A 25,539-nucleotide genomic window follows, 5' to 3' on the forward strand; every position below is an offset into this window, starting at 1 on the left:
GGTGGTTATAGAAGGCTTGCAAAGTCCATCCAGATGGTCATGATAGTCCAGAAACAGTTTAGGAGAGTAATATGAGGATGGGAATCAAAAGGGTGGGTATTCATTCATCTTCAAAAATTCGGGTAGTCGTCCAGAATTCGAACCATCTCTTTTGCTCGGGCCGGATCTTCCATGAGCATGTGCTGGCCCTTCATGAGGAGGTAGAGAGTGTCGACCACCTTGTGGAAGGACGATGCTGCTCCCCGCTCTTGCTTGAAGCGAACAAGGCTGAGGTTCTCCTGTCGACCTTGTTCTAGGTATGTGCAGAACTCAGCGGAGAATTGGACCGGTCGAAGATTTAGCACTACAAATCAATGGGTTAGATGGGCTTCTTTCATGATGATCTGATCTGTGTGGTCTGGGAGACGTACAATTGACTTCACCCACGCTTCCGTAGATAACCCGTTTGTCCTTGTCAAGGTAAACCTCCTCCATACCCCATTTCTTCCACTCACGCATTGTCTTATGGATGTATTTCCGAGCTTTGGTGGTCGATGTGTTGAGTGCTATCACTCGAGTAGCAGGCTTGAGTTGGAATACGCGGGCGAACCAGTTCTGGCTCTTTCCTCCACCACGTGGGGGAGGTGGAAGAGGTTTGCCGTCGAATTCGGAGTCTGTTGTGTTACCAGTCTCGATGTTCTCGTGGAGCAAGACATTGGTGTCTGCAGTGTCAAAGCCTGTACTCGGTGATGAGTTTCCAGTTCTAACTATATGGGTAGACAAAACTAACCTGTATCCTGGTTCTGAGATTCCTTGCTTGCTCGTCTATTCATTAGTCTTCTGAAGAATCCGCCTTTAGGCTTCGTCCGCGAGGGCTTTCCATTGAAGTGACTATCTCGCTGGGTGTTGGCCTTCGCTTCTCTCGAGTCTTGGTGGTGTCTGATTACAGTCGCTGAACTCGGTTGGATTTGCGGGACGTCGCTGGGATATCTTGTAGTGTGATCCCCTGCCATTTGAGACCTGTTCTGAAACCATGACCATTTCTTATTGTCCGAAGAACGAGTGCCGTTACGTCTGGGCGATCCTGGAGTTTCTTCAATGGGGTCCAGTTCGCAGGGACCCCGATCTTGGCCGGGGTTCAGGGAAGCGAACTTGCGTGTAGATGCTGCAGCCTGCTCTTTCTCAGCATCCGTTGTGCACACGTCCGGTGTCTCTGGAATGTCTTCGGGAATAGAACTGCGGTTCTTCCGAATATTCAAGTCCTTGGCTGGCCCCATCGACTGCAGAGAACTATGAGGCACCATGCGAACTGTTCTCTTTCCATCGCGGTTGGAGCGGCCAGGATGCTTCTGAGGAGTTGGCAGCACGGCTGTTCCTTGGTCTCCTACTTTGTAAGCAGCATTGATTTGGGGGTTGGGTGCAGTTCCCGGGACTTTGGTTGCTTCTGGTGGCTGCGGGGTTTCACTTGACGACCGGACTGATTGCTCCCTCAGCGCACTGGGATAAGGTATAGGATTCTCCCGCCGCTCTCGTCGTTTCGATTCATCCTGCTCAATTAGACGATCTAGGTGCGCAATGATTGGCTTCAAGTAGCCCGGGATGTTTCCTGAGTCGTCCTTAGTTGAATGCTGGATCAGTTTACGACGAGTTTCAGTAAGCTCTGCAGCCGTGTATGATCGTGGCGACGATGCGGCTGGGGGTGCCGTGCGTGTGGTCGAGTGTCTTTTGGAAGCAAGCTGTTGATGAGACACCTCAGGGCTGGCGATCGACAAGGATGTCGCAGGGGTTTCGGACCCAATGCATGTGCTGGCTGTGCAGTTCGTGGACAGTGAGCTGCCGTTGAAGGCCTCCTCGCATATTTGACTGAGTTCATAGGACACCTTCCGCGCATCGTCTTTCCAAATGATATCGCTATTTCGCACCCTTTTCATCTGAGGGCAATTCCTGACTGTAACACCAGCTCCACGCACAACCGTGGGCTGAGCGGGCAACGAGGGGCTCTCTTGTGCGTCAGAAAATGGATCATCGTCGTAGTCAGAGATGACAGTGCTTTCACTTGCATCAAGCCTGATATTGCGGGCTTTCGGCCTCGGTGGCCTCGCTTTGGTGGATAGTACTGAGCCTTGCGAGCGGTTCCTTTTGTGGTGGAAGGATACATTGCGTTTGTAGCTGGCAGAACGCGGCGTTGATGCGACATAAAGAGCCCGACGAGACCCAGATAAAGAGGTCTTTGAATGGAATGATTTGACGGAATTGACCTTCATGCGCTTATCACGCATAAGCACGAATGGTGAGCTCGGTGGACACTCGGGCACCTGAGCCACCTGGGGCACCTCGATATCCGTGTTCTTTGCAGCTGGCCTCGGTTGGGGAGCCGTTTCTGTGGGCTCTTTTGCGGTCTTATCAACATCGACAATGAGCCCATTACGGTAGACTGTGATCTTCGCACACTTCGCTTCTCTCGGGGGGTATTTGCCTTGTGGAGACCGGAACGGGTCGTAGCTTCGCGTCGTCGCACAGGACTTTGGCTCTTCATTATATTTGGTCCTTCTGCCTGTTTCTTTCACGGGTGGAAATTGCGACCACTTCGCTGAGCTGCCCTTCGCACGTCGAGTTCGGCGACTTGGTGTACGCGGTGCCACTGATATATGGTGATAGTCGCTGGCGGAGTGCTCGAGAGTCTGTCCTTGATAATGTTCCAACTGTTCGTTTCTAAATTTTACCAAAGCATGGTAAAACAGGCGTTGATGGCTCGGACTAGTTGTTCCATCAATCAGCTTCAGGTTCACTCGCTCGGTATCCTCCATGCAGGCGGTACATGTATCATAATCAGGGACATGGCTTTACTTACGTAGGGTCTAAAATCCTCTTCAGTATTGCTTCGGGAGTAGCATCATGCCATAGTGTCTGCAGGTTCCTCAGAAGGTCGATGTCCACGTCTTCCTTGTTGGTGATAGGTGGGCCACAGTCTTCGGGCATAAGCGGCGGTGCAGGACCGATATGATAGTCCACTGCCCCTTGGTAGCGCTTCTCATACTTCCTGATCAGAGGGTGTCTCCATATTTCGCTCATGCTAATTCGATGGTCTGGGTTCTTCTCCAATATGCGTATGATCAGGTCCGCGGCTTCACGGCTAATATTCGGAGGAATCTTAAACTCTCCTCGCCTCACCAGCTCTAGTGTGCGATGGGTGTCATCTCCGTCGAATGGAAGAAAGCCTGTCAGTAATGCATACAATATTATGCCGCAGCTCCATATATCTGCCTTGTCACCGAGATATCTCTTCCCTCCGACGATTTCCGGAGCAGCATAATGCGGACTTCCGCAAGACGTGTCAAGCCAACGATGCGATGGCTGAAGAGCGGCCATTCCAAAGTCAGCGAGCTTCACATTGCCCTGCGCATCAAGAAGTATGTTCTCCGGTTTCAGGTCTCGGTGACAAATATTGAAGCGATGGCAATATCCCAGGCCAGCAATTATCTGACAGAATATCCGTACCGCTTCGTCCTCTCGTAGAGGGGCATTCTCCGAAACGTACTCGAACAACTCGCCCCCTTCAACGAACTCTAATACTAGGTACCTACGTAGTGTTAGCCATAACTCCCAGTTGCGTCCAATGTTACCTACAATTCGCCCCGGTTCTCCCAAACATCATAAAGATTGATCACATTTGGGTGTTCGATCAGTTTCATGATGACAACCTCGCGCTCCAGCCCGGATGGGATCTGGCGCGGCCCTATACCTCCGATACGATTGGCCTTCTTATCCATTCCCGCAATACTCGCACTCTGCGTTATGGCGGCGGATTTCTTCGAGACGATCTTGATCGCAGCCAACTGCCCCGTTACTGAATGCTTCGCCAGTCTCACGCGGCCGCTCACCCCCGTGCCGAGTGTCCTTCCGAGTTGCCATGGTCCCACATGTGTCTTCCTCTTGCCTTGGTTGGTGATTATTGACGCCGCTGACATTACAGAATTGCGGTTAGTCCCTGGCTGTGAGCCTGGAGCTGGGCTGCTGCAGTTGACATCTGCATTCTTTGCGGACAGAGGACTTGTCACAATGGACATCGGCACCGGCGATGTCATCTGTTGCTGTGGTTGTCTCAGTGGCTCCTCTCGCTCTGTAATCGGGGCAAGGCATTTGTTTACTCTTGCTGAAGCATCCGTCAAGGGAGTCCGCATTGTGTCGGGAGTAAGAAGAGCTGTATCCCCGTCCATCTGCCCCGTTTATCGATGAAAGAGGCAATTAAACACGCGTCTGCATATAGAAGATTCCCGTATATGCCTCGATTGTTCTATGCTGGGCTGTCATATCGTTAGAAATCAAGAGAATATTGACGCGTATACATCACGATGCAATAGACTGATACATACAGTTGACAAGCTCTCTCTATAGGTTTGGAGTAGTCACTCACGCGTAGTCCTAGGTAACGCGCACGTCGTGCAAACAGCGAATACTTGAGGTTGTTGTTTGAATCGCCTATCGTCTGCTCCTGCTGTTCTGTTAGTACTCTCCTGCCTGTTTGCCCTTTCAGGTCCCCATGTAGTGCTATGAGAAAAAGGCAGTCAACCACAACGTTTGCGGATCAAACCAACTCCAGACTGCTATGGCTAGGTGAGAGGGGCATAGGAGTGCAGATGAATCTCCCAGAGTACCGGTAATTTCCTGGAGGCATGCTTTCCTGAGCCATGCTCCGCGGTCAAAGCGAGCAAACATGGTTTTCTCAGCCGGGTTTGCTACATGCCACGGCGAGGAGAGTCTGTGGAATGACCATCGAGTGTTTGTTTTGCTCGGAATTCCTCTCCTTCACCCACCCGGGCATCCGGCAATACTGTGTGAAGTACAGTTTGGAATGCGGAAATCAACCCGGGCTAATTATGCTTTCTTGCCAGTACTGCTGACTACAAAAAGTTGAATTAAGGAATCCTCTATCTATCTCATTGATGCGATTTATCTCCGGTAATGGATAAGGTGTTTATGATGTTACAAATATTTGCAGGCATAATACTTTGATGCCGCATTGACTAATCTTTGATTTTGGTAGTGGTATTCAAGGATCCGCCAAACCCATCTTTCCATTAAATTCCCCGGATGTGATTCGAAACCCCTAGGCTCATCGAAATGCGACGTCATTGCAGACACCGGTGCGATAAAGAGGTGGCTGGGATCTTTGGCAAGTCAAAGGGACATGCATTCCCCCCTTCGTGGCGTGAAGACAGGGGCTTGCACGCCGCTCGAGTCTGTCGAATACTCCAGACAGGCTTACTTTGCCCCTTGTTTACACTAGGTTTAAGTCGCAAAGATAGGGATTATTGTTGCCCTTCGCTCTTACATTGCGCTTCGGAAAATTACCTGCGGTCTCTGCGTGTGTAGACGCAGGCCACCCGTCCACTGTCTTATCAAATAAATATCTAACAACTGTCGATAAGGACATAACACCTTCTGATATGTTGACAGGTTTTCTTGTCTGACGGGCATCTGAAGAGGAGGACGGAGATGGAATACCATAGTGCTTCTCGGATCCGACATACCATAGGGAGCATCATGAATCACGATAATTCCAACACTTTGCTTTTCTCTCGGATCCCCTGGATATAGGGATTATTGCTAATGCAGTAAATGACAGCGGCCTTATGATGTGCAGAAAATTAGAGGTAGCCATTCACCAATGTTCCTCTCCAATATCGACGTCTTCGACATCTACTCCCTCCACAAACCATCTTCCCTCTCCATTTCCATCAGGTCCGATGAGCACATCATTGCCGCTCATCATTCTCTTACACATCTTTCCTGTCTCTCGATCGAAGGTCCAGTCTTCAAGACCATAACACCGCTTCCAACGCAGACCATCATCAATATCTTGATACTCGTACCAAAACTGCACTGCAATGCGATTATCGGTGAAGGAGAACAGCTCCTTTCGCAGCTTATAGTTCTCTTCCCTCTTCCATTTCGCAGTCAGGAACTCAACGATGCCCTCTGTTCCGGAGAAGAATGACGTCCGATTGCGCCAGATACATGTTGGCGTATAAGCCTGTGCAACTCGCACGGGATCCCTACGTGTAAAGCCCGTTAGAATGCGAGCAAGCAGTAGAGCAGAAACAGTGTGTGAGATTCAGCAGCTGTTAAGAATGCTGTGGGGTATCGGAGAGAAATGGAATTAAATCACAGCTGGGCGTAAAGAATGGGAGACACGAGGCAAAGGCCTCGATTGGACGCAAGGGATGAAAATCTGAGTTCACAGCAGACTCTAACCCCTCATACCAGCGTCGAAAATGACGACAGCGTGCAAGATACAGGATTCTAGATCTCCCAGAGGGATACATGTCGTAGAGGGGGGGAGTTCTTACTTGGTGTTCCATAGGTTCTGAGCTGCCTTGACCTTCTTCCGAGCCGATTCTTCGGTGAAAGGGGGCTTGATGTCAGCCATGGTGTAGTAGTTTATTTTTATTTAGAAGAGATGAAGAAAACACAGGTCCGTTGGACAGATTTGGGATTATGCAGGAAGCGTGAGATAGTCAGTAACTAGAGCTTATTATTGACTCATTGTACATAAGCCGTTACACGTCACGTGGGGCTAGTGGTCGTTGAGATGTTAGCGCTGCATGAGAGGCTTCCGCTCAGGACGATCAGTAACTGTCATTTCATCGGTGTGTAAATGAAATTATATTGAGGAACTTAGTAGTAATATTGCTGTTTATTGGACTCGATCATTTAAGTTCAGATCATTGATGTGGCGACCCGCTCATGTTACTTGGTAATACTTAGTTCACTTCTCATAGACCGGATAAGTATATATATTTTGTATCACTGCCAGTTAAGTACCACTACAAACCACTGTCATGGAAAATATGTAATTGATGTCATGGTTCATGAAAGTACTAAGAAACGAGCACCATAAAATGATAGCCTGCTAATTCTACGAAAACAAAATATAATATTCACCAGTTGTCATCGGCTTTGTCGGGTTAACTAAAGTCTGTGGAAGACTACTATCCCCGCACTTGTTGCCTACAGGGATAGCATCCTGCGAGGTACTTACTCATCAGCTTATCAGCCTATCGGTGAGAGGTCGCAAGGAGCGCAAGGCTATTCCAGGTTAGGAAGGCCCGCGGCACAATGCGATCCTTCCAGAGTAGGAAGCTGCCTGGCATGAAGTAATCGCAGGGCTAAGCCGTGCAGCTACTGAATCTCACCACTCGGACCTGATATTTGCATCCGGCTTACAAGGATATATCATCTCAATACACTCTAGCGGACGGAAACTAGCTACTAGTGCTTTGAGCTGACTCGGCCACTATAAATATGCGGTCTTATGCTCGTGACAGGCAAATGCTCTGACCGCCAGAAAGTGAGCAGGATTAGCACCGTTGCGACCTCCTTTTTAGAGCGCCATCCTATTCAGCAAGCGGTCTATCATACCATTAGATCCAAGGCATTCATACAATGTCTCTGGATTCAAAACTGCCTGGCCACCGGCCTGATATGGCAGTAGTGCCATCTAGGCCACACCCTGTCAAAGGAAAAGCCTTTCGAATCCTCCTCCTCCTCGCTCTGGTCGCATTTGCTATTATTCACATATATGGCGGACTTGACAGAAGCAAGAGCGTTGAACAACAGCTGCCCAGTCCAACTCCCGATAAGTCCTTTGAATGGGAAGATGTAAGTAAATGTATCAGGTTGGGATGTAATGTTCTAATATACGCTACCAGATTACCCCCACCGAACAACTCGTATACCATCCATGCTTTGACCATTACGGATGCGCTCGCTTGTCGCTTCCAATGGATTGGAATCGAACGGATGGCGAAGGGTCAAAGATTGCCTTGGCTGTTATCAAAGTTCCTGCAAAGGTACCTGTCACAGATGCGCGATATGGTGGGGCCATTCTTCTGAATCCAGGTATGCAGAGTCACATTACTACTTTACAAAGTTTCTTCTGATTGTTAAATAGGTGGTCCTGGTGGATCCGGAGTGAGCTTGGTCCTCAGATATGGGAAAGCTATCCAGACCATCGTCGACTCCCCAGAATCGCCAAGTGCAGATTCGGCGAGCGGAAAGTATTTTGATGTTGTCAGCTTTGACCCAAGAGGGGTTAATAATACAACACCTAATTTATCCTGCTTTCCTGACTCCGCGACGAGGAAAGCGTGGTTACTGCAGCTAGAGGCAGAGGGTCTACTTGGAAGTTCTGAAGGAGCCTTCGATACTCGATGGGCAAGGTATGAAGCTTTTGGTATGAGCTGCAATCAGCAAGGAGTCACAGCGTCAAAGGATGGTGAATGGATAGGAAAATTTATGAATACAGCCCCTGTGGTGGCGGATATGGTTGAACTCGTAGAGCGCCAGGGAGAATGGCGCGAACGAGAAACAGAGCGGCTCCTTTCGACGGATTCGAACACGTCCCTCGCTGAAGCAAACTCGGACGCGGAGAGAATAAGTCTGCACAATCGCTGGAACAAAGGGGAGGAGAAGCTGCTCTACTGGGGTTTTTCTTATGGGACAATCCTGGGTTCCACGTTTGCAGCCATGCAGCCTCATCGCATACACCGTGCTGTAATAGACGGTGTCTGCAACGCTGATGATTATTATGCGGGCAACTGGCTTACCAACTTACAAGATTCGGATGAAGCATTCGACAAGTTTTTCGAGTATTGCCAAACAGCTGGGCCCTCATCATGTGCGTTCGCGCTGGGCGGAGATCCCGAAGACCTCAAATCTCGTTATGAGCAACTTTTGACCAATCTTACATCGAGCCCTATTGCCGTACCTCCCTCAGGAAACAGGGGACCAGAGATTATAACCTATAGTGACGTGAAGTCACTGGTTGTGCAGGCTCTCTATACTCCTTTGAAGTCGTTCGATCTAGTGGCCCGGTTGTTGACTGAGCTCGAGCAAGGTAACGGCTCTTCCTTCGCTGATCTCAAGTACGAAGCCAAACAATGGCCAGCACCTCCTCCCTGCGATTCCTCCAAACAGTACAAAGTACCTGGCGAGAGCGATCAGGAGGCCTCGAGGAATATTCTATGCACAGACGGTCCAGGCCTCGACGGAACCGCCAAGGAGGAGTTCCGGAGCTACTGGAATAGGCTCCAGGGACAAAGTAAGGCGGTTGGAGATTTTTGGGCTGAGATTCGCATGTCGTGTGTCAGAATGGAGACGCGGCCTGAGTGGCGCTATGATGGTACGTCTGAAAAGCACATGTCATCACCGCAATAGAAGCTGACAAGTATGTTGTTTTTCAAGGGCCCTTTACAGGCAACACATCGCACCCGTTGCTATTTATCGGAAATACTTATGATCCAGTAACTCCGCTCCGGAAGTAAGTTATGCTCACTCGATCCTGACAGACTTCGAAGCACCAACTGACGCATCCGCAGTGCTCATACTATGGCGCGTGGATTTCCTGAGTCAATAGTGTTAGAGCAGAACTCCATTGGAGTGAGTACTCTTTCCGCCCCTCCCTTCAGACCCATGTGCAAAATTACTAACATTCCAATGTCGCAGCATTGCACACTGAGTGGTCCATCCTTATGTACCGCGAAAGCAATACGTCAGTATTTCCAGACCGGAGAGCTACCAAGTCCCGGGACTGTTTGCCAGGTAGATGAGCTTCCCTTTCATCTTGCCGGACAGGAGAGAAGCCAGATACTGTCGCCAGGGGACACGGAACTGATGTCCGCATTGCACTCGCTGAGCGAGGTGCGCCATCCGCTAGGCGCGTGGAGGGGGTAAACTATTGCAAGGTAGTGCTGCAGTTAACCATCTTTTAAATCATAGGAACTGGCTAGAATGCCATTGATAGCAAATTGCCCTGTAACGTATCTCGACCAAGAGAATGAATAACACATTACTTCAGCAGATTCTATTTGAGTATACCAGTTACATCACCTGCGTTCAATTTGAGGAGTATTGCCTAGACTACTTAGAATTATTAAGCCGACCTTATCGAAGCATTTGCAGACCAACCCCTGTCCATCGTCAGGGGCAAGACAGGCATTTCTTCTAGAACCCGGAGGATGTATAATCGCGGTGGGGAAGATCATCCCAGACCATTGCCCCAGACTCGCCTACCTTAGGTAATCCATACAAATGCCGGGGAAAACCAGCGAGGTGTTATTCATCACGGCGTTGGATCGGCTTCTGCGCGGTGTTACCATCATAATCATTAGCAGCCAAGCGCGCTCAGCCACCGAAAGTCGAGTTCCGTGATCGGGGGTCGACCTGGCTTTCCTATGGTTGGTTGGCCAATCTTATCAGATGCTCGGATACCAGGACCCGTGCCTACCAAGTACACAGTAAGCAGTCGAATGGGTCCGACACAAGCCGAGGATCACCACATCATACTCTACCTAAGTGGCAAGGCGGGATATGGTATTCTTATCCACGGTAACAATGTGCGAAAATCTTTCTCCCTGGCTGAACCAAACTCACTGCCTGGAAGAGAGTTTGGGGAGGAAAATCTTCGGAAACTTGTAAATCATAGTGGCGGTCACCAAGCACCAGCACACCAAGGTCCCTGAGGATATTTGCGGTGGTGGACGGGACTGGTTACGTATTGGCTTACTGGGCAGAGGAAGAGCAGGGCGGTGGTGGGTGGAGACCACTGATTGGCTCGATATTGGCTTAGGTGGGGCTATTTTCTCGTGATTCGGGTTTTTAGGCCAATAGGAGGGAAGTCTGGGTGCTGGGATGGAGGGGCACTATGCGCATGCCTGAGGTGTCGAGGTGGGATGGTTTCCTCAACACTATCTTTGGAGGCAGAGATAAGCTTGTTGGCGGTGATATAACGCCGGAGACGGAGACAGGCAACTGGGCTGTCGATGCAGCTACACATTGAGAATCTGGGTGAATTGCGTGGTAATTCTGGTGATTAGAAACGAACAAGCAGATTTGTGTTCACATCGGATTTACGGCAGACCTCTGCTTTTGGTTCTGCAAACAGGTTTGATCTGCAGCATTGGTTGATTTGTAGATGCCAATGGCTATTTACTAAGCATATCGATAGAGAACCCATCTAGGATGAGGACCAGATTGGAGGTTGAGTGGCGTTAGGATCAGGGGTGTACGGGAGGTAACCAAGCTTTTAGTTGTACTGATGCAGACTCGGATGAAGTGCCGGCTCCTGATAACCAGCAATTGATAGTTGATACTACATCGGGAGAATGATGAGCCTGGGGAATTAATGCTCTTCTGATAGCAGTGCTAATTAGCTATAGAGATTGATGCCCAATTTATGGGAGTGACTGAGGATGGCCCAGAAATGCAAGCCAGACAGACCCATGATTGAACCCTGCAGAGAGAGCCCACCTGTAGAGAGTATGGGATATCTGGTCCGGAAACACGTTCCAGGAAGGAGTAGCAGCAGCAATAGTAAGACTTGAACATCGAATCGAGGGCCGATTTGTCAACGGAGACGGTCTAGATATGGTGGCCAGTGGACGGGAATGGCGCAGACCCGAAAAAGGAATGCGTGGTGGGGTCACTCAGTCTCGGGCGGTCTTCTTGATAATACAGTTCCCCCTCCAAAGCCCTACCAATCGAAGAGTTTCGGTATCCTTCTGCTTCGGATCACCTCATGGCGCCGTGGGCGGGCCGTCGCCGCGTTATTCGTTGCCCTTGACACAGGAACCATTCATTCAACTGAAGCTAAGGTCGAATTACCCGCCACAGGCTCGCTGCCCCCGTTCCGTCTCCCCTTCTTCCCTATATAACCAACCTTCCATTCCCTTCCCAATCTTCTTCACTCTCACAACTCACTACTACTACTACTCAATCACTCATACCTTTTCTAGTACACCTTACTACCAACTAATCTCATTCACAATGTCTGGCCTCAACCCCGGTGACAGCTTCCCCGCTGACGTTACCTTCTCGTGAGTATTCTCTTCATTCCTCTATTCTCTCTCTTCCTTTTGCCCCTCCCCCACCGTCTTCCGCCTCTCCGGTTGCTGGTGTCTCGAGAGCAACAACGCAACCATATCCTGTGGTCACCATACCCTATTACTAGTACATTCACTAACATGCTTCCTCCTTTCACAGCTACATCCCCTGGTCCGAGGAGAAGGGCGAGATCACCTCTTGCGGTATCCCCATCAACTACTACGCCTCCAAGGAGTGGGCCGACAAGAAGGTCATCCTCTTCGCCCTCCCCGGTGCTTTCACCCCCGTCTGCTCTGCTCGCCACGTCCCCGAGTACGTTGAGAAGCTCCCTGAGATCCGCGCCAAGGGTGTCGACGTTGTTGCCGTCCTTGCCTACAACGATGCCTACGTCATGAGCGCCTGGGGCAAGGCCAACCAGGTCACCAACGATGACATTGTAAGATTCCCTTCTTTTCTCGTTCGTCCTTTGGTCCTTTAGACCAATGATACTAATCTTTTTTATAGCTCTTCCTGTCTGACCCCGAGGCCAAGTTCTCCAAGAGCATCGGCTGGGCCGACGAGGAGGGCCGCACTGGTCGCTACGCCATCATCATCGACCACGGCAAGGTCACCTACGCCAAGCGTGAGCCCGCCAAGAACCACCTCGAGGTATGTTTCCTACTCTTCTCATGTCCAGGTGAATAGCTACTAACTATCATTGCAGTTCTCGAGCGCCGAGGCCGTCCTCAAGCAGCTGTAAACGTGTCATTTAAAGACGATAGACATGGCAGGCGTACGATGATAGATAGCGTTGACATTCATATCCTGGTGGGATAATGCGTTAGAAAGTAGACAGAACCACTAGATAGAAAGAAAATCAACGCGCTTACGAAGCTACGACAACGCTGTTCATATTGTAGTATGATGCCAGTACGTAGTATACTTGTGTCCAACGATCATCTAAAATAACCTTAAAAGTCAAGAAAAAAAGGAAAGAAAATGTACAAAGAGAAAAACAAGCTACTATTCGACCCCCAGCTAAGACTGATCTACAAAAGCCCGAATATCAAAGCGTCAACAAGACCTACTAGGATTAACTTGAGCATTTAACCGTCAGCCAACGATCATTGGTCGCGTTGCCATTTTGTTGCGTCGGAGTGGCTGCTCCCATCACTAGTTTCCCATTTGTGTCGGCCGGAAAACTGAAAGTTGACGACGGACGACGGAACAGACACCGCGCTAAACCAAACCAAACCAACCCATTCCATCATTTCATTTCATTTCATTCCAGACCCGGACCTTTCTGCAGGGATCTTGAAAGCTTTAATTATTCATCTCCAACAGATTCTCCTCCCCTACAAACTCCAAATGATACATTAATTCCTAGAAATTCCCTTCGCACACAACAAACACACAACACATTTCATCGGCCATCATGGCCTCCCACCCACCGAAGCGCAAACCTGCTGCTCCCTTCAACAACAACTTCTCCGCCGCGGCCGCCCGCAAACGTCAAAAAACATTCGATGCGCGCTCGCTCGCCGTGCAGGCCGCCGACGCGGCACTATCAGCCTCCGGCGAACTAGATGTCGCTGCGTACGTGGAAGCAAGAGAATACGAGATCCGGTCGCTCGAATCGGGGATCCAGCGATCGAAGAATGCGTTGACGAGTCGGGCGTTTCAGAAGGTGCCGAGGTCGTTGAGGAGACGGACGGCGAGTCATAATGTGAAGAGGGTGCCGAAGAGGTTGAGAGCTAGGGCGAGGAGAGAGGTATGTATTTATATACATATTCCCTTTCTTTTCTCAAAGTCTCTTAACGTCAAGATTACTCTAAATGGGTTTTTGTGGTTCGAGAGAGCAGCGGAAAGATTCTAATATGTTGACTATGATTCTGTGTACAGATGATAGAAGACAACACCCCCACCGTATCATCACGAACCCGCAAACCGACCGAACAAATGCGCATTCGGCTCGAAACTGCCCGGCGACTACAGAACCTGAACGCGAAGACGAAAGCCAAGCGCGCGGCCGTGAAAGCTCAGCGAGATAAAGAGGTCCGGAAGTCGTTGGAAGAATCCGGTAGTCATGCGTATGAGATTGCGCCGCGGGTGCCGAAAATAAAGAAAAATAAATTGTCGAGGCCGAATCCGCCGGAAGCTAGGTTCAAGAAACGCCAGCAGTGCAAGACTTGGTTGCCCACCCATATGTTTCATGCGAAGAGGGCGCATATGGCTACTTCTAAGGATCCGTTGTGGAGGTTCGCGGTGCCGTTGTCGCCGACGGAGAAGAGTTATCGGCCGACGCATCGTGCGAGGGGGTCCAGGGGTGCTGTGGCGTGGGATATGAGTTATTTGGCGACGTTGCAGTTGGAGGGGTCGGTGGGGGCGATTGAGGGGGTGTTGAGGGCTGTTGGGGTTGAGGGGGAGAAGGCGTGGGGAGGGAAGGGGAGGAAGTGGAGGGCTGGCACGAGGGGGTTGCGGACTTGGGTGTATGAGTGGGAGGGGGAGAAGAGACCCATTGCGCCGGTTACGTTGGTTTGGTGTGCTGAGGCGAAGGGGGAGGATGTGGAGATGGTTGATGCTGATGAGAGTAGGAAGCAGAAGAAGGGGAAGAAGGGTTGGAGGAAGGTGTTTGTTCGGGTGCATCCGTCTGCGCTTTTGCAGTTGTGGAATTCCCTGCTGGGTGTTTCGAAGAAGCAAAATCCTCCTGTTATGGTCGAGGACTTGCGGTTTGAAGTTGGCAGTATCGAGATTACTGGTCCGGGGGCTACGGAGGCGTTGCTTGCGTCGTTCAAGCCGGTTGCTGTGGATGGGAAGGATGTCGCTGCGGACAGTCCGGAGGCTACATGGACATCTCTCTTGGGGGTAACGAACCCTGCATCTCTGCCGCAGGATGCCATCCTTGGGTTCTCGGTCTCCGACCCTCGCCTCGATTTCCCGCCCAAGACTTTGAAGCCATCATCGTCAGAGGAAGAGATGCAACGGCTGGCTGTACTACTCTCGTCGTGGTCCCCGGATAACACGCAGACGGCCCCTGCTCTCTTCGATCGTCGCGCCCGGTTAGCTGCTGCACGCCAGTTGCCTAGCCAAAAGGCTATCAATCGGCGTCGAACCGAAGCTGGTCCTGGCGTACGCCCGCCCGCCAAAGACACTGACTCCAAGATACCTGTGATGGTACTGGCCAGTCGACCTACCCATTCCAAGAGCAGCAGCGCACCTGGAACCTGGACTGTCCTCCTCCCATGGAAGTGCGTGCTTCCGTTCTGGTACTCGCTGATGTACTATCCCCTCTCGAGCGGCGGAAACCCCAGATTTGGCGGTCTGAAAGAGCAGCAGCAACTCTCATTCGAATCAGGAGAGCCTTGGTTCCCTGGTGACTTCCCAGGAACCCGCGCTGGGTGGGAATGGGGTCTGCGCGAGAGAGAAGAAGCGAAGAGAGAGTGGGAGCGACGTCCCAAGGGGCGCAGAACCGAGTTCGAGAGCATCGATCTGAGAAACGGACAGAAGGGTGAAATAGGACGTGGTTGGGCCTGCGACTGGGAAAGACTCATTCAAGGAGCACCGGAGGCGAGCAATACAACCGACAAGGAACAACCCTCAGAGACTGAAACCAAACCGGATGATACCACCAACCCCCAAGACAACGACGCCATTGCCACCCTTCCACCACTGAGCATCCACCAACTCCCAACATCCGAAGCAACCCGCGCCCTAACCGACTCCTCAACCACCATTAACACCTCAGCCCTAGCAACAGTCAAACTCACCCTCCTCAACCGCGGCACACCCACCCCCCGAGCCCGCATCTACCGACTCCCAACTACCGATCGCGAGCTCCGCCAAGACTGGCTCACGCTATCATCAAAGCAACCCTACGATGGTCTCAGAGATGAACTTCAGAAGAAACAATCCCGATCTACCGCCAACCTCGGCCCTGAAGATGTCCAGCAACAGCTTGCTGCGTCGCTTATCACTCCGTCTGCGGGTGACGATGTTCGTCAGAAGCATTTGCCGGTTCCGACGGAGGAGGATCTTATTGGCTTTGTTACGACGGGCAATTATAACCTTGCTGAGGGAAAGGGTACGGGAATTGGGTCTGTCTTGTTGTCGAAGGTGCAGAAGGGGAAGGCGAGTGGGAAGAATATGTGTATTATAAGGAGTGCGGGGGAGACGGTGGCGAGGGTCGGGTTTTGGGAGTTGGTTTGATGTGTATGTGTATGGATGGATTGTGTGGCTTTGTTGCGTGATACCCTGTGTGTCTTTGATTGATTGTTTGGGGAGGAGGGGGTTTAGAACTGAACATGGAATTATGATAGAGATGAATATTCAAGATCTGCCCATTTAGTTGGGAGATTTCAACCAACCAACCTCTACCACCGACCACAACAGAGTACTAAGGATAAACGATGAAAACAGAAACCAGTAACCTTCTCTAGCAAGCTAGGTATACATATACACACATGCACAAACCGGGATTGATGACTCGGCAGCAGCAGCAGCAGCAGCAACAGTCGAACAAACACACACTTACACACCACTATACCTCACCTCTCTATCAATATAGTCCATCATCATCACCACCTATGGAAATGGATAAATCTACCCAACAATGCGATCCACAAACCCCTCCTCCAACCTAGCAACCTCCTTCTTAAACGCCTCGACCTCCTTCCAACAATCCAACGGCCTCCGATCATTCAACCTCAAACAACTCACCACCTCCGATCTAGCCTTCTCAATCCCCGCATCAATCTCAACCAACTTCTTCCGTCCCTCCAACTTCGCCCTCAACTCCTCAATCTCACTGTTCACGCTCTCCCGCGACAGTTCCCGGTTGATCGGCTGCTGCGCCGCCTCAACCGCTGCCGGAGTAGCAGCAGCAGCTGCGAAGTAGCTTTCCCGCCCCGCGAACGGGATCCGGGGCGCATCCAGGTCCAGAGATCCGGGTGGGTAGTAGGAGGCTGCACCCCCACTGCTGGGAGCGTAGCTGGGGGCGGGTGTCGAAGAAGAGACGTCTTTGGCTTCGGCAAGCTTCTTCTCGATCTCGGCCAGCGTTTGCTGCTCGCGAGCACGAAGGCGCTCGAGTTCTTGAGCGACGCGCTCTTGGATTTGCAGTTCGAGGGAGCGGGCGCGTGCGGAGTCGGTCTTTTTTTCCATTGAAGGAGGTGGGTTAGATGAGTTGAGGGTATGGTAGGTAGGTATATGGGAAATGTACGTACCTCGGTGTTAGACTGGAGGCCGTCAACGAAGTTGGCGGAGAATTGGACGGGGGAAGAGCTGTGTAGGATATAGCTATTAGCTGGTACTCCGATTTATTCTCATTGTGACTGTGTTTCAATGGTTTTGAAGGGTATCGCCCATGTCGAATTATTTATTTATTAATATGGTTGGTTTTGGGTAGGTATGATTATCCTCGGTGAAGACAGTCCGGGCTTCAATAGCATGCATTGAGCGCGTCCACCGATATACCAGCCCAAGCCAATCGCTATACCAACTCCCCTCAGAGCAATGTATAATCGTCCAATGTAACAAGCAAAAGCATCCTACCTCGAGAAAATGTGCTTCGAGTCGGCCGGAGCCGCGGGCTTAGAGCTGCCGGCGCCCATGATGTGCGGATATCGGGTTTCGTGTGTCCGTGACTTCCTTCAGCCGAAGCTGTCTTTGTTATTGTTTGGTGGACCGGAGAGGGGGGGGAAAAAGGCGAGAGTGTAGTTCGGTCTCAGTGGAACACCGCAATTGGCCGCCGAGAGATCCTGATCGAGGGCAATTCCTGTGTCGGAGCAGGGAATTGCATATCGTCAAGGTCCGTTTCTGAAGCCGACTTCCGCCGGGTCACGTGGGATTAGTCATTGTTCGCCTGAGGCAGAAGTTGGCTGCGGTTAGTTGATGTCTTGGTGCCTGGAGAGGATGGGTGATGTATTGATGCCTTAGGCTAGACACTGTTGCTGGATTAGTCACGGGGCTGCCGTTTTGGGATGGCTGGCTTTTTTACTTTCTTGGACGCTGGAGGTTGGGTAGAGATGCAGTTGGTGCCCGGGATTGCTGGGATGGTTTGCTTGGGGAAAGTGTATTAGATTGGGGGTTCTTACTGTACCTTTAGATGGTTTTTGGGTGTTGATGGTGTTGTTTTGAGTGGTTGGGTTGAGGTTTAGACTTTGGATCCCAGAGGGTCAGATTATGAGCATGGATAGGTTCGATAGTGAGAGGAGGTGCTTCAATGAGTTTCTAAATAGCACAGGAATAGGTATGTTGTTGCTTTCTCTGCAAATTTAGACTAGCTATTTTTATGTTAGTGAGTGGTATACTGTGTTGAATCTCACGTGCTTGAAGATCGCCCGGCATATCGTCTTATTCGCGAGAACTCTAGGTAGGTGACGCAGCAATGTAAACTACTGAAGAAGTACTCTCTACATGCAAACAATAAGTGACAGACCTGACAGATCGAAGCCTTTAAGTGGCTGATCCTGAGATAAAATCTCGCAGTGATACTGCAGCATGCAGGGAAGCAGCCGTGGAGGGGATGGTTGCTTGCATAGGCTGGACGGTTACTTAAGGTTACGTCGAGACGAGAATCCCCTGATCATCATCTTCTGACAGCTGGCTAGTCAGTCCCAAAGCAAACAGCCGTAGTTAGTATATCACTTAGTTGCAAGTATGGTGATTCCGATCCTGGTACTAGTATGATGCTCATGTCAGCATCTCCAGGTTCCCCAATGCCCCAGACGACCGCATCCGGAGACGGGGAAGGGCCAGCATCACCACCAATTCACACCACCCACCGCGTGGTCTCACCCTCTCCTGACTGACGCAGAGGCCAAGCACGAGAATGGCATTGTGGCATTGCATTGTGTGCAACAGCCATCCTCGCCCTTCCATTCCCTTCGCTGCTAACCAATTCCCTCTCACCGGTGAACGACGGCTTAAACCCCACCAAGTTGGTTTCATGCGTCATGGCAGACACGCGGGCGGATTCGCTACCGACTCGCGGCAACCCCGTCTTGCAGGCAACTGGACCACTTTTTAGTGCGAGGAGTGGCATCTGGAGACTGGAGACTGGAGAGAACCACGCACTAAGTCAGTAAACCTGGGACAAGTGCGAGACATCGGCAATGCGAGAATGTCGGGAAGGGGGAGGGAGGGGGAAGCAGAGAGAACTGGAAGTGGTAGTGAACCCTTTCCCAATTTCCCTTTGGCCACGCCTGGCAAACCCGGCGAACCCGGCGTTCCCGTTGGCTTAAGCCCGTCGGACTGACCTCATCGACCCCTCCAACTGCAAGTTTATTAGTTCTTTACTGGGCTTCATGGCTCTGCTATTAATACGCCCACTTGCTCCCCCTTCATCATCGTATGCTCATTCCGGATAATAGTTATTAGACTCTTCCTGCTCGTATCCTCCTCCTGATCCTTATCCTTTGTTCCCTCCACATCCTCCTTCTACTCTCTCTCTCTCTCTCTCTCTCTTCATCTCCATTCCCCGAATTCCCCTCCAGCTTTCGTCTGCCCCTCCCCGTATTTACTTGAACCCCACCATCCGGTCTCCTCCTTCACCACTTTTTTTTTTCCTGCACACTGTATTTGTTGTGGTCTCAACACGTCCCTTGAGGCTCCTTTTATTTTCCCTCTCCTCAACAATCTTCCTCATATCCGCATCTCTTCCGTCATCATGTCATCTGCTCTGCTGTCCGAGGCTGCGCGCATTGCCAGCCAGTTCGATTACCCCGCTGCTGAAGTGCAACGTGGAGTAACGGAATACATTCGTGAGATCGATGAAGGTCTGTCCAAGGAGCACACGACTCTCAGTCAGATCCCGACCTATGTCACGGCAGTGCCCAATGGCACGGAAAAGGTACATTTCACACCAATCAGCTCCCTCCGCAGAACAGCAGCTGACCTGGTCATTGGCAGGGTTTGTACCTGGCAGTAGATCTCGGCGGCACCAACTTCCGCGTGTGTTCGATCGATCTACACGGAGACACTACCTTCTCCCTTACCCAGTCTAAGATCATGATTCCTCGTGAGACCATGGCGTCCGGTACGGCCAAGGATCTCTTCTTGTTCTTGGCCCGCCAGATCGAATCGTTCCTGCGCATTCACCACAACGACCACTTCGAAGCTCACGTGCGACGCCGCAATGAGAAGAATGGCGACTGTGAAGAGGACCTATTCGACTTGGGTTTCACCTTCAGTTTCCCCGTGCGTCAGCTGGGCATTAACAAGGGTACCCTGATTCGCTGGACGAAGGGCTTCAACATTCCCGATGCGGTGGGTAAGGATGTCTGTGCCTTGCTGCAGAACGCCATCGATGATCTGGGACTCCCGGTGCGTGTGGCTGCCTTGGTCAACGACACTGTGGGAACCCTGATGGCTCGTTCATACACCTCTCCTGGAGAGACGGGCACTTTCCTGGGTGCTATCTTCGGCACGGGCACCAATGGCGCCTATGTGGAGAAGCTGGACCGCATCACGAAGCTGCAGACCATTGAACACTCCGAGTACGACAAGACCACCGGTGAGATGATCATCAACGCCGAATGGGGCAGCTTCGACAACCACCTGAGTGTCCTACCGAACACCATCTACGACCAGCAGCTCGATGCCGACAGCAACAACCCGGGCATCCAGATGTTCGAGAAGCGTGTCTCGGGTATGTTCCTGGGCGAGATCTTGCGCCGCGTCATGCTGGACATGCAGCGCAACGAGTCCCTGGGCTTCCTCAAGACTGGCGGGGCTTCCACTGTGTCTGTGCCCAAGGAGTCTTCCCTGTACCGCCAGTGGGGTATTGACACCAGCTTGTTGAGTCTGGTCGAGGCCGACAAGACCGAGAATATGGAGCAGATCAAGGTCGCTTTGAAGGATCACCTCAAGATCGAACGCCCCACCACCGATGACTGCAAGGCCATCCAGACCGTTGTTCATGCCATTGGCAAGCGTGCTGCTCGTCTGAGTGCCGTCCCGCTGGCTGCTGTCCTCCTCTCTACTGGCAAGCTGCAAAAGGACGACCTCGTAGACATTGGTGTTGATGGCAGTCTGGTCGAGTTCTACCCCAACTTCGAAGGCTACATGCGCGACGCCCTCCGCGAAGTGCCCGAGGTTGGCGAAGCCGGCAACAAGAAGATCCGCATTGGTATCTCCAAGGATGGCAGCGGCGTGGGTGCTGCTCTGATCGCCCTCGTCGCTAGCAAGGAGGATGCCCGCAGAAAGGCACAATAGTGGCCGTCAAAACCATCTCGCAGGATTTCCGCATTGGACAGGTGTTTGAAGAGCGGTTGGGAGGACGGATGTTTGGGCATATTTGATCTTTTACGGCGTTGTACAGCTTACTGGAATTGTGAATATATCCTAGGTCGGAATGAATTCTTTCTTTTACCATTATCTTGATTCATATGGCGACAGCACTGTAGCTTGCCAACCAAGGAGTAATTGGGCTGACAAGGCCAGTCCGAATTCTAACGCTGCTAAGCCAACACGCGTTGCTCCTGAGTTGCCAACGCGACCAAGCGAACAAAGCGATGGCACGAGAAGCAAGGATGCTATTGCCCGCCACAGCCGCCCAAAACCACCACCTCCCACTGAAAGAATTCAATAGTGCCTGATTTAGAGTCTGTCTTTCTTTGACCACTTGATTGACAACGAAGATCAACAACAGAAATAGCATGCAGGTACTTAGTCTAGATGCAGTCTGGCTCCCACCAATCCTTGCTTCAGGGGAAGAGGTGAGTCTCCGATCGAAGTTAATCCATCCTTCTTGGAATTCCCCTATTCCGATATTCTTTGTAAGGAATATCCCGCCTGATCATTCCCAACTGACAGGAATCTTTCAAGGGCTCTCTCCGGATAGAAATCTTTCCGATGCCGGAATGTCAGAAGCAAACCATCCACTCTCAGTGTGACCCTCGCTTTGCCCCGTCACGCTACCAAGCCCTCCGGGGTATACCTGCAGCTTGCACAACCTGACCAGTGCTTCGGAATACGGATTGCTTCTGCTCCTGAATGGTCTGGAGCCTTGACATGTGCAACAAAGCAAGGGGTCGTCATTGGGCCAGACTGGCGTGGCTACGAGATGGTGACACAATCTGGCTTCCATTACGGCAATGGTCCTCAGCCAGTGAAGCCGGAAGGAGGCTTTCCTTGAGCCGTCTTTCTCTTCACTGCTGATCTTCCTTCCTGCCACTTTTGCTAATTGTTTCTGGAGTGATTCTTAGATAACTGCTGTCAGTTGCAGACCAGCGAAGGATTGCTTCTTTTACTATCTACACCGTTGACTGCTGCCCTAACCCCCGTCATCTGCTTTAGTTGTGAGATTGGTCTGGGTCTTGCACACCTATCCTCGCCATGGATGCCTCCCACGCTGCGAAGCAGCAGGGACCGTTCGCTGAACTGAAACCATTCAAGGTCACGCAGACAGAAGGCAACGGTTCCGCTAGGAGCAAAGAGAGTACTCTCGTTGACTCTGCGCGCGACACCTCCCCTCATTCACAGACGGTCGAAGCACAGCACGAGCCAAAAGCACCCAGCTCGATACATAGCCATGATGCGGAACCTGAGCCAGAGTACCCTACTTCATGGAGGCTCACGCTGATTGTGGTTGGACTCTGTCTTTCGATTTTCTGCATGGCCTTGGTAAGTATTCCATTCCGTAGGCAAGCGATCGTGCTAATCCTATTAGGACAACACGATTCTGGCGACTGCAATCCCCAAAATTACAGACCAATTCCAGTCCCTCGGCGACGTGGGTTGGTACGGCAGTTCCTACCTCCTTACAACGTGCTGCCTTATCCTGGCCTTTGGCAAGCTGTACACTTTCTACTCCACCAAATGGGTATACCTGATGGGGCTCGCGATCTTCGAGATCGGTTCTCTGGTCTGTGGTGTGGCTCCCAACTCGGTTGCACTGGTTATCGGGCGGGCGATAGCTGGCCTTGGGGCCGCCGGAGTCTTCTCAGGAGCCATGATCATTATCTCTCAGACTGCACCGCTGAAATGGAGGCCTTTTCTTACCGGCTCTATTACCTCCATGTATGGAATCGCCAGTGTAGCAGGGCCCCTGATGGGTGGTGCGTTTACCGATCATGTCAGCTGGCGATGGTGTTTCTATATCAACCTTCCCATTGGCGGCGCGACCATCTTCTTCATCCTGCTATTCTTCAAGGCACCCAAATCAGTCAAGAGCACCCAGGGGCTGAAGGATAAACTCGCGCAGTTTGACTTGCCTGGTACATTTGTCTTCTTGCCAGGAGTCATCTGCGTCTTGCTCGCTCTGCAATGGGGTGGGACCACTTACGAATGGGGTAATGGCCGCATCATCGCCCTGCTGGTGTTATTCGGGGTCCTCATTGGTATATTCATCGTGCTACAGATGTGGGGTAAGGAGAAAGCCACGATCCCTCCACGGCTGATCAAGAACCGAAATGTTTGGGGTGCTGCGCTGTTCAGCTTCTGCGTCGGCGGTTCCTTCTTTGTGGCAGTTTACTACGTGCGTATCCCACCACCAAACCATCCCAGTAATTCACTAACATCTACAGCTCCCCATCTGGTTCCAAGCCATCAAAGGCGTCAGCGCCACCAAATCCGGCATCATGAACCTGCCCATGCTACTCAGCGTTGTTATCTTCTCCATCGTAGCAGGCGGCTTGGTCTCCACATTCGGATACTACACCCCATTTATGCTGATATCCCCGGTTCTCATCGCCGTCGGCGGCGGCCTTCTCTCCACCATGGGCGTGCATTCCTCGGCCGGTCACTGGATTGGATACCAGATCATCTTCGGCATGGGCGCAGGCCTGGGCATGCAGCAGCCGATGATGGTGGTTCAAGCAGCGCTGAAGATTGCCGATGTTCCCAGCGCCACGGCCATCGTGGCGTTCACGCAGACACTGGGCGGAGCGCTGTTTGTCTCTGTAGCGCAGAACGTCTTCCAGAATGAACTGCGCAAGAACCTGGCACAGGTATCAGGCATTGACCCTGTTTCTGTGATGCAGGCGGGGGCAACGATGCTACGGCATGTTGTATCTGCGGATCAGCTGCCGGCTGTGCTAGAGGCGTATAATGGAGCCGTGACGACAACGTTCTATGTTGCTGTAGCCATGGGAGCGCTGAGTATTTTTGGAGCGTTGCCTATTGAGTGGATATCTGTGAAGGGAAAGAAGATCGGGCCGGCGGCGGCGTAGGCCGCTACAAGTTATGATTTTTTTCCTAATTGCATGTGATTACTTATGAATTGTATAATGCTAGTTAAGCGACAGACAGACAATGAATAGATCTAATAAGAAAGAAATGATGGCCAAGACGAGGTATCACGCTGACAAAAGAAACAACGAAACGAAAGATTGACCACATCACAACTAACTCTGACAAAAAGAACAGCAACAATAGTAGTAAAAGAAATAGAGAAAGAGAAATAGAAGAAAGATACACTAAACAACAGCATACAAACTCAAATACACCCCCCAAATCACCCCACACGCACTCCCAAACACGACACGCCGATCAACCGGCACAACCGTATACATGAGCAACGAGACAATCGGTCTATATTTGAGTCTTGCGATCATGATTGGTTTGAAGTCCTAACAACATACAGAGTTAGCATATCCCAGACACCCCCCCCCCCCCCCCCCCATATCATCCATATCATGGAACCAAAAAGGAATAAGAGGAATAAAAGAAATAGAAGAAACAAATGAAAGAAGATAACTTACCTCAACAACTAACCCCCAAACACCACCCACCCCCACCCCCTTCAACAGATTAATGAGAACAATAAACAGTACGATATTCCCTACACTCCCCACCGTCTGATCAAGTAGGAATTTCATAAGGAAGTTGTACCAACCTCCTCTGCTGCTGCTGCGCCTAGGGAGAAAATTATTGCTGGTCTTTTTCTTTTCTTTGAGGAGGACGGTGGATGTGGGGTCTGGGATGGAGATGTAGATTTCTCCTATCCCTGGACCTCCTCCTCCTCCTCCTCCTTTCTTTCCATTAGGGGTAGATGTTCGGAAAGGAGGAGAATAGTTGTTAGTAGTAGTAGATGAGGAAGGGGTTGATGCTGCACCACCACGGAAAAGAAACCCCGGATACCGCCGTTCAAGATACCTCTGCCAGATGAAATTCGGGGGAACGATTATTATCCCGTAGGTGATGAATTGGAGGAGGGCGGGGAGGTTAGGTGTGAGTGTTGTTGTTGTGGTCGTTGTTGTTGATTTCTTGAAATTTATTTAGTATGGTTTTTTTTAATTTGATTTGGGGTGTGGTTGTTGTTGTTGGTGTTGGTGTTGGTGTTGTCTGGGGGTCAGCTTACGGATTTCCGATAATGGTCTATTATTTGTGCTAGGATGTTGGCGATGGCGTTTAGAATGGTGGATTGAATGAAGGTTGTTGTTAGGGGGGAGACCATCTTCTCTCTCTCTCTCTCTCTCTCTCTCTCCTCTTTTGTTTTTTCTTTTTGTTTTTCTTTTAGGGGGGTATTTGGGGTAGTGGTTTGCGGGTTGCTTTAGTGAGGGGAGGAATGGTTCCTTGTTGTTGTTGTGGTGGTGGTGGTTTAAGGGATGGTGATGATGGGGTTAGGTCAAGGAATGGACATGGTTTGATATCATGTATGACAGTTTTGAATAAAGTTAAGTGATGAATAAATATAGAGAATAGTATAAGGTTAGTTACCTGATTTGAAACAAATTAAATGAATGAATAAGGTGGGTATGA

The 25,539-nt window shown here is 50.9% G+C and overlaps 9 protein-coding genes across 9 annotated transcripts; 5 read left to right on the forward strand and 4 right to left on the reverse strand.

Moving 5' to 3' along the window:
* Nucleotides 1–110: 110 nt before the first annotated feature.
* On the reverse strand, nucleotides 111–4,160 carry BO83DRAFT_358885 (serine/threonine-protein kinase; the record flags this gene model as incomplete). The annotated part of the gene is made up of 6 exons (XM_025529331.1): nucleotides 111–343; nucleotides 411–716; nucleotides 770–2,736; nucleotides 2,831–3,019; nucleotides 3,215–3,559; nucleotides 3,607–4,160. The coding sequence occupies 6 exons, from the start codon at nucleotides 4,158–4,160 to the stop codon at nucleotides 111–113; spliced, it is 3,594 nt and encodes a 1,197-aa protein (XP_025389411.1).
* Nucleotides 4,161–5,366: 1,206 nt separating this feature from the next.
* BO83DRAFT_377594 (nuclear transport factor 2 family protein) lies at nucleotides 5,367–6,491 on the reverse strand. Its single transcript, XM_025531029.1, has 2 exons — nucleotides 6,330–6,491; nucleotides 5,367–6,035 (listed from the first exon to the last, which is right to left on the reverse strand). Exons 1-2 carry the CDS (start codon nucleotides 6,407–6,409, stop codon nucleotides 5,642–5,644), a joined length of 474 nt encoding a protein of 157 aa, XP_025389412.1. The 5' UTR covers nucleotides 6,410–6,491; the 3' UTR covers nucleotides 5,367–5,641.
* Nucleotides 6,492–7,425: 934 nt separating this feature from the next.
* On the forward strand, nucleotides 7,426–9,714 carry BO83DRAFT_426149 (alpha/beta hydrolase; the record flags this gene model as incomplete). The annotated part of the gene is made up of 6 exons (XM_025535259.1): nucleotides 7,426–7,641; nucleotides 7,692–7,881; nucleotides 7,934–9,163; nucleotides 9,238–9,301; nucleotides 9,360–9,420; nucleotides 9,487–9,714. The coding sequence occupies 6 exons, from the start codon at nucleotides 7,426–7,428 to the stop codon at nucleotides 9,712–9,714; spliced, it is 1,989 nt and encodes a 662-aa protein (XP_025389413.1).
* Nucleotides 9,715–11,607: 1,893 nt separating this feature from the next.
* BO83DRAFT_407511 (peroxiredoxin family protein) lies at nucleotides 11,608–12,601 on the forward strand (the record flags this gene model as incomplete). Its single annotated transcript, XM_025533973.1, has 4 exons — nucleotides 11,608–11,855; nucleotides 12,022–12,298; nucleotides 12,367–12,510; nucleotides 12,566–12,601. The coding sequence occupies exons 1-4, from the start codon at nucleotides 11,806–11,808 to the stop codon at nucleotides 12,599–12,601; spliced, it is 507 nt and encodes a 168-aa protein (XP_025389414.1). The 5' UTR covers nucleotides 11,608–11,805.
* Nucleotides 12,602–14,327: 1,726 nt separating this feature from the next.
* BO83DRAFT_377595 (ribonuclease P/MRP protein subunit POP1) lies at nucleotides 14,328–16,153 on the forward strand. The gene has a single exon (XM_025531030.1). The coding sequence runs from the start codon at nucleotides 14,554–14,556 to the stop codon at nucleotides 16,045–16,047; it is 1,494 nt and encodes a 497-aa protein (XP_025389415.1). The 5' UTR covers nucleotides 14,328–14,553; the 3' UTR covers nucleotides 16,048–16,153.
* Nucleotides 16,154–16,440: 287 nt separating this feature from the next.
* Nucleotides 16,441–17,447, reverse strand: BO83DRAFT_310666 (Mic19 family protein; the record flags this gene model as incomplete). Its single annotated transcript, XM_025527446.1, has 3 exons — nucleotides 16,441–16,986; nucleotides 17,061–17,118; nucleotides 17,389–17,447. The coding sequence occupies 3 exons, from the start codon at nucleotides 17,445–17,447 to the stop codon at nucleotides 16,441–16,443; spliced, it is 663 nt and encodes a 220-aa protein (XP_025389416.1).
* A 1,729-nt stretch (nucleotides 17,448–19,176) lies between these two features.
* On the forward strand, nucleotides 19,177–21,213 carry glkA (glucokinase glkA). Its single transcript, XM_025531031.1, has 2 exons — nucleotides 19,177–19,687; nucleotides 19,747–21,213. Exons 1-2 carry the CDS (start codon nucleotides 19,505–19,507, stop codon nucleotides 21,049–21,051), a joined length of 1,488 nt encoding a protein of 495 aa, XP_025389417.1. The 5' UTR covers nucleotides 19,177–19,504; the 3' UTR covers nucleotides 21,052–21,213.
* Nucleotides 21,214–22,038: 825 nt separating this feature from the next.
* On the forward strand, nucleotides 22,039–24,008 carry BO83DRAFT_436627 (MDR family MFS transporter; the record flags this gene model as incomplete). The annotated part of the gene is made up of 3 exons (XM_025535974.1): nucleotides 22,039–22,461; nucleotides 22,508–23,314; nucleotides 23,364–24,008. The coding sequence occupies exons 1-3, from the start codon at nucleotides 22,174–22,176 to the stop codon at nucleotides 24,006–24,008; spliced, it is 1,740 nt and encodes a 579-aa protein (XP_025389418.1). The 5' UTR covers nucleotides 22,039–22,173.
* A 123-nt stretch (nucleotides 24,009–24,131) lies between these two features.
* On the reverse strand, nucleotides 24,132–25,529 carry BO83DRAFT_249058 (uncharacterized protein). Its single transcript, XM_025527023.1, has 3 exons — nucleotides 25,139–25,529; nucleotides 24,540–25,043; nucleotides 24,132–24,407 (listed from the first exon to the last, which is right to left on the reverse strand). Exons 1-3 carry the CDS (start codon nucleotides 25,232–25,234, stop codon nucleotides 24,255–24,257), a joined length of 753 nt encoding a protein of 250 aa, XP_025389419.1. The 5' UTR covers nucleotides 25,235–25,529; the 3' UTR covers nucleotides 24,132–24,254.
* Between the last annotated feature and the right edge of the window lie 10 nt (nucleotides 25,530–25,539).

This window comes from Aspergillus eucalypticola (genome assembly GCF_003184535.1).
Source record: "Aspergillus eucalypticola CBS 122712 chromosome Unknown BO83scaffold_9, whole genome shotgun sequence".
Classification (NCBI taxonomy): domain Eukaryota; kingdom Fungi; phylum Ascomycota; class Eurotiomycetes; order Eurotiales; family Aspergillaceae; genus Aspergillus; species Aspergillus eucalypticola.

Excerpts from the sequence above, each read along its gene's own strand:
- BO83DRAFT_249058 (XM_025527023.1), bottom strand. The coding sequence starts at position 25,234 with ATGGTCTCCCCCCTAACAACAACCTTCATTCAATCCACCATTCTAAAC. Across the intron at positions 25,044-25,138 it reads TAGACCATTATCGGAAATCC|AAATCAACAACAACGACCAC; the intron begins GTAAGCTGACCC and ends ATAAATTTCAAG. Across the intron at positions 24,408-24,539 it reads TTTGGGGGTTAGTTGTTGAG|GACTTCAAACCAATCATGAT; the intron begins GTAAGTTATCTT and ends GTATGTTGTTAG.
- glkA (XM_025531031.1), top strand. The coding sequence starts at position 19,505 with ATGTCATCTGCTCTGCTGTCCGAGGCTGCGCGCATTGCCAGCCAGTTC. Across the intron at positions 19,688-19,746 it reads TGCCCAATGGCACGGAAAAG|GGTTTGTACCTGGCAGTAGA; the intron begins GTACATTTCACA and ends GGTCATTGGCAG.
- BO83DRAFT_377594 (XM_025531029.1), bottom strand. The coding sequence starts at position 6,409 with ATGGCTGACATCAAGCCCCCTTTCACCGAAGAATCGGCTCGGAAGAAG. Across the intron at positions 6,036-6,329 it reads CAGAACCTATGGAACACCAA|GGATCCCGTGCGAGTTGCAC; the intron begins GTAAGAACTCCC and ends CTTTACACGTAG.
- BO83DRAFT_377595 (XM_025531030.1), top strand. The coding sequence starts at position 14,554 with ATGGTCGAGGACTTGCGGTTTGAAGTTGGCAGTATCGAGATTACTGGT.